This window comes from Haplochromis burtoni, unplaced genomic scaffold, assembly GCF_018398535.1.
Source record: "Haplochromis burtoni strain Fernald_Lab_line unplaced genomic scaffold, NCSU_Asbu1 Contig_101, whole genome shotgun sequence".
Classification (NCBI taxonomy): domain Eukaryota; kingdom Metazoa; phylum Chordata; class Actinopteri; order Cichliformes; family Cichlidae; genus Haplochromis; species Haplochromis burtoni.
The window spans coordinates 1,231,781-1,244,325 of NW_024582462.1; the positions used below are offsets into that span (position 1 = coordinate 1,231,781).

Consider the following 12,545-nt stretch of genomic DNA (forward strand, 5'->3'; position numbering starts at 1 on the left):
TCCTTGTGCAACTCTGGACCGCTTCACATGTTCCTGCAGATTTTAGATTTTTCTAGCCACTTACCCTTGTGCATTTGCAATTTCACCTCAATGAACATCTAGAGCAAACAGTGTGTGAGACTAACCCCTTAATGTCACGATTCTAGAATAATCACTGGTAATAAAAGCTCCAGGACTCTGACACCAGACTTGTTTCTTTTCTTGTTTTTCTTTTTTATTTGTTTTCCATGAATTAATGTGGAGGCCAAGCCTAAAGGTGGCACACAAGGTCAGGAACTGACCATGAGCATCATTATTTCCTCCAAATACAGAGTTGTGCACAGGGAATTCATCCCCTGAGGTCAGATTGTTAAAACAGGGTACAGCTGTAATGTCCTAAGGTATCTGGGAAGAGCACAACATGTGTTGTGGGCCATTGTTTACCATAGCAGAAGGCAATGAAAATACAAGAGCTTTTCGGCCTTGCCGAAACAATCTTTCCATGCCACCTGCTGTACTCACCAGATTAGGCTCCCTGCAAGTTTGTCCTCTTCCTCAATATGGCATTAAAGTTGAAGCATTGCTGTCTTGTCACATTGGGTGAGATCCAGCAAGCTTCTCAAATGTGCAAGTGGTCAGGACAGGACTAAATAAGAATTATCTAAAAGTAGCAGCAGCACAGAGAATGGTAAAGGGATGGAAAACAAGACTACCTATTAAAAACAGATGCAGTTTGGATTTTTGTGATTTGACCTCATATATTTTTGTTTTGTTTTAATGTTTCTTACGAGCCATTTAAATTTATGCAATTTAGGTAAGTTAAGTAAATACTTAAAGTTTTAAAATTCTTTATTATACATTAAAAGTATTTTACACACAGAATAGGAAACGGAGAACAAAATTAGTACAGAATGGCACTTTTAGAGATTTTAGGTTGTTGATAAACACGTTGCTCTGGCGTGGTGTTAATGAAATACTGAAATGTTAGATTAGTGTTTAACAAATTAGTGTTTATTTCTTTATGCTTTGTTTCCAAGACTTTCTTGTAATGTTTGTAATTTTTTAAAGTGATCTTCTTGACCAATAGTTCTCTAGGCTCAAGAAATAGGAAAAGGCTTTCCAAAAAAAACAAGGGAAACAGGAAGAATAGACTGAGGTAAGGACAGAGGCTCAACAGTGACCTCCTTATACACGGGAGAGGTTCTGTCATGGTTTGGGCCTGTCTTTCAGCCTGTGATGTTGGGGGTCTTGTCAGAATTGATGGAATCAATGAAAACATATACTTTCAGATTTTGATCTTCCATGCAGAACCATCTGGAAAGATTTGACTGGCAATGGTGTCATTTCTCAACACAACAATGGTTCTAAACAAACATACCTGGATAGAAAAAAACGAACAAGCATGTAATATAAATGTGGTCGTACCAAATATTTACTTCAAGCTTGGTAGAACTGGGAGACTTGTAGAATTGGACAAACTCTGGGTTTTGCCTTATTCAATGTATTTCTATGTATGAATGCACAATAAATAAATTGCTGCTCTTATTCACCTTTTTACTGGCAAAATAAAGTGAGGGGTGCATTCAGACTTTTGGCCATGTGAAGAGTGATTGTCATTTATGCTCAAGTCTGTTTAGCATTTTGAATTTCCTAGAATACAATAAGATATTAGCATTTCAAAAACTTTCTGACATCTCAATGTAAAGAACAGTGTGATATCCACATTCCAAATGTATACATAACATCAAATGCAATCTTGTTTTTCTTTCAATAGATACTTCTTGGACAGAAAAGAGGAAGGTATAAATTATTTCAGAGTCGACGAATACAGTGGAGTTATATATACAACACTGCCCCTGGACAGGGAAGATATGCCTTGGCACAACATCACTGTTATGGCCTCGGAGGTTGGTAGGTATCCAGGTTGCTTTCCGTATACAAAATGTTTACAAGAGTAAGTAAATGTAATGCCACTGGTACATCTGTTTACTCTTATGTGAATGTTCATGAGTGGGTAGTGGTGATACCAGCTGTGCTTCATCTTAACAAAGCTTACAATGAAGTAACAACTTGCCTTTTCTTGTAGCCCTACAATTTCAGGTAGTTAATTAAACTTTAATTTTACAGTTATAGTATTTAACAAAGTGGATTTTTTTTGTTTTATAAATCCATAAAAATTATATGTACTGTTTGTTAAATGTAAATAAGCAAATTGGGAGATGCACTGCACATAATGAACTGAACAGTCATAAACACTTGAAAATGCTGTAATGCATTCGGTTGAAAGAGGCACTCAAGAGATTGATCAATCTTTTTGCTCTTGTTTTGTTTTGCCTCAAGCTAATAAAAGACATTATAAATCAGAATCACATTCAAATTATGGTTGAGTTCTGTGTCATGACAGCAAGATGATTCAAAAAGCAGAAATTACAAAATAGGTGTGTGCTGTAGTTCTACCCCGAGTTTGTTTTTTTCTTAAATGCTCTCCCACCAGATAACAAGACACCCTGCGGGGATCATATACTCAGACAGAGGGTAAAATTGGAGTCCAAATCAATATCACCAAAATAAAAGGTTCCAAAAGGAATGAGCACATGAATCTGCACTGAACAGCTTCCATTTATCTACTGAGCAAAAAATGTATGTAGATAAATGTATTTGAAGGTGCATCAGTACAGTGTATGTTAATGGACACTTTCATTGCTGCAGATTTGTAGCAGTTATTTAATTTTCTATATTAAATGTTTGAAATACAAACAAAAACACATTATGTACTATAATTTTGTCAATACTTGTTCTATCCAGTTCTTCGATTGAAAACTAGTTAATAAAATCATATTATGGCTCACAGGTGTACCAACTTCTAAATATATAAAATCTTATATTTCTCTTATTTTGACATACAGACCATAAATGTGTGTTATTTGAGCTATGCTGCAAAAATCAAATGTAATTTGAATGGTAAATAAAAAGGGAAAATTATTTTTCTAATCATTATTAAGAAAACTGTTTAAAGTCAAGTAATTAAAGTTTTGTAGTTAACCAAAAAAGGTGTGCAGTCTGTGGACTGTTTATATTTTATCCACGTTTAACTCAGTGCACCAAGATGCCTAAATGGGATTATTAACAGCAATACAAAAATAATCAACAGATTTAAACAGTCCAGTGTAAGTAATGGAATTAACAGTCTGAAGACTTGAGAAAACAACAGTGAAGGGTAATATTTGCATATTGATTAGAATGTGGAGTATAATTTTTTCTTATAATTAACTAAAAAAATCAAATTAGTCTCAATTGTTTCAGTGTCCTTTCCTGCAGTGAAAATTAATTAAATCAATACATGCCCCTCTAACTCCAATTGCTATCAGGTAACTTGGATAATTTGTAATCACAATTAGGCAAATCTCTTGCCAGGCGAGTGGGATTCTGAATGCTAATGTTTCTTTTAACTTCTTTAGTATTCAAGGATACAGTTACATGCCAAGACACTGTCAAAAGGCAGAATGATAAATTTTTACCTCTTTGAATGAGCAAGGACACAGTGTCATCGAGACAAAGCACCAAACAGTTCACTGCGAACCATCCTGTAGAGATTTTATCCTGAAAAGGCGTGGGAATAGATGGACTGTCCAAACTGAGAAAGTGAATTAGAGGATGAACGTATGATAAAATAACATTTTAGTGTTTGGGGGTTTAAATTGGTAGTTTATGGTGGAAATATTGTCTTGGAATACCATTGGTGCAAAGTCAAATCTTCAATTGGTGGTGAAAAAAATGCTGCACAAGATAAAGTAAGTAAAGATGTAGGAGCATTCATTTAAATCAAAGACATGAACACCTGCGTTAACTGTGTGTGTGTGTGTGTGTGTGTGTGTGTGTGTGTGTGTACACACACACACACACACATATGTATTTTTTCTTTCACTAAAGGTTCTGCTGAGGAAGCATGCTATTTTTCAGCACTGTTCTTGTAACACTCATAATGTAAAACATACTCGCACCTGGAAGCTACAAAACAACTCTTCTGTCAGTGACAGAGGAGCTGCAGGCTGCTGAGGTTAACTAGATTGCTCAAGGGCCCTTGCTGTGGGGCCAGAGAAAAATTACATGTGACCTGTATACTCCCAGTCATAAGAGTAGCTCAATCTGCCATTTTCAGACACTTGCATTATAACAGTACAGTCAGCCCTGCTTTTTTTTTTTTTTTTTTTTTGCTTATTACTGATGCTGTTTCAGGTGGTCTTCGTAGGTCATAAAAGCCTTTTTCTTAGACAATTTTGCAGTCTTGGACCTGTAACATCCTGTAAATACTAATGTTCTTCACATTACACAGATAGTAAAAAAATGTTTCACTAAATTGAGTTTAAAAATTAACCATTGAGTATATTTTTTTTATCTTTCAAAGTGAATATTGTATTGTATCTTTATTTCAGACATATACAGAAAAAAACAATATATACACAAGTACACATACTTGCATTTACAAATACGAATATATGTGTAAATACACACACGTATGTGCTCAGATAAAACAAAATAAAATAAAACAAAACAAAGTCTAAATGACATGAAATGACAATTATTAGGTCTGAAATGGAGTAGGAAGAAGTATAACATACTTATTAATCCCTACCCCATGCTCAACATTCTATTGAATCCCACTATTCACCTAATTCCCATCATCACTTACCCCACACAATAAACAAGGAGAACATGTATAAAGATGGGGGATATTTTGCATGTAAGATGGATTATGTATTATAACCAAGAACTACAACTGAAAAAATGCCATGATTATATCAATTTTACTAAACAAAGTTGATTTGTGCAGCATTGCACCCTCAGTGTTTTTATAATGACAAACCGACAGACAAAACCCATAAACACTCTAACAGGAAGAGCACACCATGCCCTAGTTTGAAATGTTGAATGTTTCACTTTGCTATTAAGGTTAACGCTTGGCTTTTATTTTTTTTGTCTCTTTTTCTTTTCTTTCTCTGCTTCAGACAATCCCAGCCTTCTCAGTCACGTTCCTGTAACTGTTCAGGTCCTTGATGTGAATGACAACCCACCAGAAATATCAACAGATGAGGAAGTTATTGTCTGTGAGAGCTCAAGGCCGGGACAAGTAAGTGTCGGGGACTCGCCTAGAAAAACACAAAAACACCTATTTCCGTTTTTTGGTTTTTTTCCCTCTACATCTCTGACTTCAAACATTAAAACATTCCTTCAAGTCAAAAACACCTCATACGTAAAGTGTTGAGCGCTGTCCATTAAGCACAGTCATTTCCCTGGCTACATGAATTCTGCACCGAACTGTTGTTTCCCTCAGCAGTTCGGGTTGCTCACCGAGAGCTGAGCAATAAGAGACTGCGAAGGCACTGGAGAGAGCTGCTTAATCATCCCTCATTCAAAATGAGTATCTCAGCAGCAAACCATGACAGCTCTAAATCGAAGCTCATTCCAATTTGCGCTCAGTAGTCTTTGATTCATTCAAATTAAGAAGGTTTTTGAGATACAGCGCGATCAGCAGCATGGAAAATGGCTGAAAGGCTGGTTCGGCAAAGGATGATGAAGTAAAGACTAGGAAGACACAACTAAATACATTTTTAATAGTTTTGAGCTGTTGGAAGAAAAGTTTGAAGAAAAGTTCGAATGAAAGTTTGTATTAAATTTGTATTAAGGTTACATTGTTGCCTGAGGGTTCTTGGCTCAGGGGATTAACTGGTAAGTATTATAATGCACCGAATGAGACAGCAGGATACCACTATTCAGAAGACAATGCATTTAAAAACTGAGCTTCTCATTAATGTTTTAGAATATGTTTGTATTTCTTTTTAATACCACAGCAATTAGATTTTTTTCTTTTTAATTTGTTGGAAGATGACAATCAAAATTTTGACACAATACCTCTTGCCAATAAAGAAGTAACATTTTATCACACCTATTGTCACAGTCTGGCGAGGGCAGACTGTATGAATTGAAAAAGGACCCAAAATGCAGACTCCAAGGAACAGGGAACAAAACTTGAATGTTAACAAAAAGCGAGCCGTTTAATATGGCTGGTAAAAAAGGTACAAACAAAGGGCAAGGCAAACTGAAGCAAAATTAACACAAACCTAAACTGGGAAATCTAAACAAACAATAAGAAAAACCTAGACAAGGAACTTGGAAGCATGGCATAGGAAACATGGCGTGGACAACAGACGACCTGACAATCACACACTGAAAACAGAGGACTTAAATATACTGAGGGATAACGAGGGGGAATGAGCCACAGGAGGAGAGCACAGCTGAGAGTAATTAAGCAGGACGAGGCAAGGACGCAAAACTAGAAACACTCACATGAGACATGGACCTTCAAAGTAAAACAGGAAACACACTGACTGAATTCTAAAACACGCAAACTTAACAGCAACTGGGGGGACAGAACATAGGAACCTGAAACATGGCACAAAACATCACAGTTGACATAACATGGAACACAGGGAAGCCATATAACAAAGCCAAAGAACTAAACCTATGATAACCATAACTGAGATCTAGGGAAACAAGAAACAGTATATCAAAGGACTCAAAACATAACCCATAATATAAAAGCACAGGATCTCTTCCAAATAAAATAGGAAACATAATGAGACGCAGACATGACAACCAGAACTTAACGTAAGACACAGACATGAAACACATGAAGAGCAGGGGAGATTTACCATAGTTGGAAACACGAGGGGGAAATAATAACTAGAAACACTTAGGCATAATAATACAAACTTGATAACATAAGACACGCAGCATGAAACACAAAGGGTGAGGGGAAACGTAAATACAGGGGAAGAAAACACAAGGAGTCTAATAACCAAATGAACTTAGATAACCTAATGAACAAAATAAACTCAAACTTAAAACGCTGGGTCAAAAGACCCAGGACCATGACACCTATAATTAGTTATATATATTTAGTGGTACACACTAAATGGTTGGGAACTGGTTCTTATATAGTTCTTTTTTACTAACTGAGCACGTTTTTACCTTTTACGGTACATTTAAGTTTAGGTAGATTTTTTTAAAGCTTGAGGTGTCCCATGGTTAAAATAAAAAAATGAGTTACTGTTACAGCAATACTGGCCAATTGCTAAAGGAGTAAAAATGCTTGACTTTTGTATAAGTGACCTCGTGTGTTTAACACATTTATTAGACCAATAACAAAACACAAATATTTTAGAAACATGTTGAAAATTAAAAATTACATTCAGCTACTAAGACACTTGTTTTCTGTTTAGGGATTATAGCAATAATAATTGAAAATGTAATAATGTTCTTTACTATTTTTTGGCTTTTTTTGTAAAACTGTATATTTGAAAATCCATGAATGGCAACAATAATTACATCTTAGCATTAGAAATGTAATTTAAATTAAAGAGCTTGCACATACTGGTGGATTAATCATTACATAAACATAAAGCACGTGTTTAGTAATTAGAAGTACTTTTAATTTAGTGCAGCTGTGGCATAAACCTTACATTAGGTGGTGGTTAAGCAGTGTACATGTACAACTTTTAAAAGTAGGGATGATAACACTTTTCAAGATGGGCTGTTTAGTTTTATAGGTGACTCTTTCAATGCAACAAATTCAGTGTGAATTCTCACTTCAGCAGTCACTGGGCTGTTCTGGTGTATAATTTGACATTGTAGGATTTATTTATTTATTTACACTAAACTAATTTACTAATTAGATCAAAGATCACTGGGCATGTTCAGCCCAAAAGATGCCTACAATAAGAGCTGATTGTCACTATCTGCCAAACAATGGATTAATGGAAGACAAATTTGCACCCGCTATCAAACCATGCAGACATTTTCATGCTGACAGCAAATTGTATAGCTCCATCTTGTTTGCAAACATCCCACTGAGTTTTAAGAATGATCTTTTTAGCATGTGTCTGTTTTTTCTCACACTGATTAAAACGACAACAATTAGAACTTAGCTTTTGAGCCCTTAGAAGAAAGAGAGCTCCGCTCCACTCAGCCACTCTGTCAAGCATGACATCCACATAAGTACAAATAGACACAAAGGACAGAGGCTTGAGCAAGTGCACCAGGAGAAGAAGGAAAAAAATGCCCCTAATCTCACATTTAAACTTTTTCTCGGTGACAGAGGGTATCAGGTCATTGTTTTCTCTCCTCACAATCTCTCCTCGCTCTCGCTGTGTCTTTTACCAATTAAGCGTAGTAATCTGACAGAAGTGGCAGTAAGGTTGCCCCGAGAGCACGTCTTTCATTGTTAGATTCCAGCTCCCCCTTGCACAAGCCAAAAGCTCTCAGATGCAAGTGTCACAACTAGATAGTCTCCTTCGAGCACCGCACACAAGTAAAGAAAAAATAGTTACATGAGCATTTGGCTGTAGGTCAGAGGCACTCTTGACTGTGACTAATTATGATCAACAAATCACAAGACATGCTAGAGAAACTAAATCAGCTCCTTGTCCTCTGTGCAGAGTTAGTGTGTGGCAGATAATTAAATGTTGCAGGTGTCGTCGCTGGAACGTGATTTATCCTTTGTCTTGTGAACAACAGGTGATCCAGACTGTCACAGCAGTGGATAAGGATGACTTTGCCAACGGACAGCGGTTTTCCTTTGCTTCACCAAGCCAGCTACCAGTTAATCCCAACTTTACCCTTAAGGACAATGAAGGTAATCAAAGTGATCAATATGTTTGTTTGCAGTCCTTATGAGTTTTGCACTCTGCCTACAGAGATATCCTCGTTGCTCACGCTTCGAGATCCAATAAGCTGCACTGATATTCCAGCACCTTGGAGGTGCAATAAAAATATTCTCTCTGTCAGCTGGGTATGGTAAGCATCTGAAGACTCAAATGCTGCCAGTGGTACCTACTGCGAGTCAGGTTTGCATGAAACATAAGCATCATAGAGGGTTGGCATGTTTGAGCATTGTGTTGTCAAATGGATTACCTGCTCAGGCACTCTCTTTCCACCTCATGTGTGCATTATTTTGTTCCAGCCCAGGGCCAACAGTGGGTGTTACCATGGCAACAATTTCAGTCTTAGGGGAATACCTAGCCCTGGGTTGGTCTGCAATCACAGGGCTTTTAAAAGCTCTCAGCCTGAAGATCTCACAGTTTCCCACTGAGAAGAGGAGTTCACAGCACTCCAGAAGAATCTCTGAGCCAGAGAGGGGCATAAAAACAGAGAGGAAGGTAGTATGAGAGAGATCAAAAAAATCAATGTGATAACCAGAGATGAGTCTGTTTAGCCCTTGGTCCAGTTACTTCCCACCACAAGAATTCCCTTGCCTACTTCAACTACATTAAAGTGCAGAGGGAAGTTTTGCTGCATTCATGTAAGTGGCACTCAAAGACATCCCTCACTCCCTGCCCACCTCCACACCTAAGGGGTACATAAATCAAACAGGGCAAAGATCGACTTTAGCACTGCTCCAAAAAACATTTCAGTGGATACACAGTATAAGTAGTTAATTTGGCTCCTGTTTTTTTTAGCAGTTTTACACATGACATGCATACAGAGCAGCTCTGCAGTCAGCTATTGAACCTCCAGATAGTGGTGTGGTGCAAGAGTTTTTCAGAGGAAGCCAGAAAGTTTGAGTTTGCTATAAATCCTACAACTGTTTTAGGTGTGTGTGTGTGTGTGTGTGTGTGTGTGTGTGTGTGTGTGTGTGTAACTGTCCTGGAAAAACACTTGTTAAATATAGTTCTTATTTTTGTCACTTTAAAGGGTATGAAGACATACACCTCCACTGTCACAAAAACATCTCTTGCTGATTTGCCATATGCTGTGTTGAAGTGACCATATTTAGCGTTTTTGGGTTTTACCTTAGGGTGTTACATTCCTTTTTTGTGCACATTAAAAGCCTGCCAGGTAATAAAGCCCAACGTTTTCGGCACAGGGAGAAAGCAGTGCAGACAAACTGCCTGCAGGGCTTCATTAGGAGTATATAATTTTCTTCTTCCAAATGTTGTGAGCAAACAAGTTTTCCTGGCTTCACTCTTGGCATCTGAGTTACTGAAATGCGCAGTGGATTAATTTTATTTTTGATGGCACTCTTCAGTGTTGGCACCTTGTGCGGTTAATGTGGTTAAAGTATAAGCTGAAATTTTATGCCCATACCTAAACAAAATTGAAAGAAAGTGATCTAGAACTACAACAGAACTATATAGGTTCTGCTTTGGGCCATGTTGCTTCTCTCTACAGAGTTTTATGACATGTGGCTTGTCTTGTGTTTGGGCCAGTTCCTGTTTGGAACAAAGGATTAAACTTAGCTTTTGGAGTTGTACTAAACATGCACTGATTACAAAATGTTCTTGGCTGATTTCAAATATGCTCTTAGTGTGACTTGCCTATACCAATTTCGCTGATTTCAGTTTTATTTCTAAGAAACAGTAACTGACAGCATATATGAACAAAACTCAACTTTTTCTCTGTGGAAACTTTTTCATAACAAAGACATTATTAAAATTAACAATTTCCCCCAAATAACTTACAGGATCCTCTCTCACTCTCACAACTGACAATATATTGTTATCCTACTGAAAAGCAACATAAATAAGGATCTGAAAATGAATTGCTGTACACCTGCCTTTACCTGACATATTTTACCTTACCGATCAAAAGCAGGTGCATCAGATTTATACAACAAAAACCAGATTCTGTCACACATCATTTACCAATATGTTTATAACTTCACCAGGTAACAGGACATTGACCCTTTCTCTTCACTTTTTATTCTAAATGCTTCAAAGCTAAGTTCTTCTCTTGACTCTAGAATTTTTATTCGTGGCAGCTTTCATCTTTTACTGTTCGCTGCTGGCTTGTGGCTGATTCTGAGCTCTCGATAGCTTTAGTGTTAGCCACTTTTCCTTTGTTAGCTTGATTAAACTGTCCATGTGCATTTGCAAACTTTGTTTCTTCGTTCACTTTCGTGCTAACAGCGTAGCATGGAGCTGTGAGTGTTTGTGCGACTGTTTACCTCTGTCACAGTGCACATTTTCCATGTATTGGGTCGCTTGTATGAAAGGATGACCAGCCAGTCACTAATCCGAGCTTTAAACACTGGAAATCAGTTGATTCTGGTCAATTGATGTTCCTGAGATGCACCTGGGAGACAGAGGAGAAAGGACACTTGCCAAAGGAGCTATTATTAAATTAAATTTCTTTGTGGAAGTGTTTTTGTCTTGAGTGTATTACCTGGAATATGCCAAACACAGTGGGAGGGTGTCTCTTTAAACAACTCATTATTATTAATATTGTTATTGTTAACATTATTTATTAATGCAAAGCTAAGAAAAGGGACAACATCAAGCTGTCACAGTGAGACAGTAATTCTTTGCTTTTGTTTTTTTTATTGTGACAGGGGTATTTTATGGTTTTGAACTTTAGAAATAAAATGATGCTCTTCACAGCAGACAGTATCAAAGTGTAAATGCATAGTGAGGTGAAAGGGGCAGTCAACATTTTCTTTGGTGCCTGCTTCACTGTAAAAGTTTAATCCAGTGATTTACAGACCTTTGGTCCTGGCAGCTTTTCTGTGTAGGGATAAAAGCTCCTGATAGGGTATAACAGGGTAAATTGGTTTCACGTTACAGATAAGAGTGATTCAAAGCCCTTCTTGGATCTGAGTCTTTTGAAAGATCTGCTTGTATTAGGGAAACCAGGGCATCTTCCTGGAGCCAGGTGTTAGAGGCTAGTGCTTCATGGGTAATGCATGCCTGTGACTATTAAGATTGGCGAGGACTGCATCATTCAAGTTTTTAAAGCTTTTGAAAATCTACACGTCCAGTCCACATACCCATCATTTGAAAATATTTCTCACTCTTGCAAAATGATTCTTTCAAAAGTTCTTAGATTTATTATAACAGAACCGTCTGCAGTAAAATATTCCCAAAGCATTAAATAAAAGGAGCTCTTCATTCTTGAAGGATCGATGGCAAGAGTTAGGGTTTTTTTCATGCTGTTTGAGTAATAGTGCTTTTCATTTTAGATTTCGTTGAGATTTGAGTGCATACCATCTCAGAGGCTCTTGGTTTTTGACATAGTAGATCTTTTATATAATCCCATAAAGGATCACCCAATTATGTGTTATGGCATGGAAAGAGTTTTTTAGAGATACATTATACCAAAAGGAAGAAAATCACATTACACGTTATACAATAATCATAATTTGTAACTTTCAAACCTCCTAGTATTTCCCCATTATGTTAGCATAGAAGTACTAATGACTATCTTAACTCAAGATGTGCAGTTGTCCAGATGAAGGATTGACACCTCCAAGTTCTCTCGGAAGCACATGTGCTTCTATTCCCACATAGCATTGAGCTTACCATTTGGCACTTTCTGATCTTTTAATTCGCTTGCCTACTCATTTATACTACAATTCCTTGTCCACTTAGAATGATTCATATCACCTTTTATTCTAAAGTTGTCTCTCATCTGCATAAATCGCTCTCTGAAATGTTAAGCTGCTGGACTCAGAATTCATGTGGTTTCAGTTCGTTCAAATATTAGAGCCTACATGTGCTGCACTCAGAAAATGG

The 12,545-nt window shown here is 37.1% G+C and overlaps 1 protein-coding gene across 2 annotated transcripts in view; it reads left to right on the plus strand.

Annotated features, from left to right (window-relative positions):
* LOC102310872 (cadherin-18) overlaps positions 1–12,545 on the plus strand; it is a 182,092-nt gene that overhangs the window by 152,355 nt on the left and 17,192 nt on the right. For both annotated transcript variants that reach the window (XM_042223096.1, XM_005932085.3), the window contains exons 8-10: positions 1,754–1,890; positions 4,986–5,107; positions 8,554–8,671. In XM_042223096.1, the coding sequence (XP_042079030.1) occupies positions 1,754–1,890; positions 4,986–5,107; positions 8,554–8,671 (377 nt within the window). The remainder of the gene's footprint in view (positions 1–1,753; positions 1,891–4,985; positions 5,108–8,553; positions 8,672–12,545) is intronic.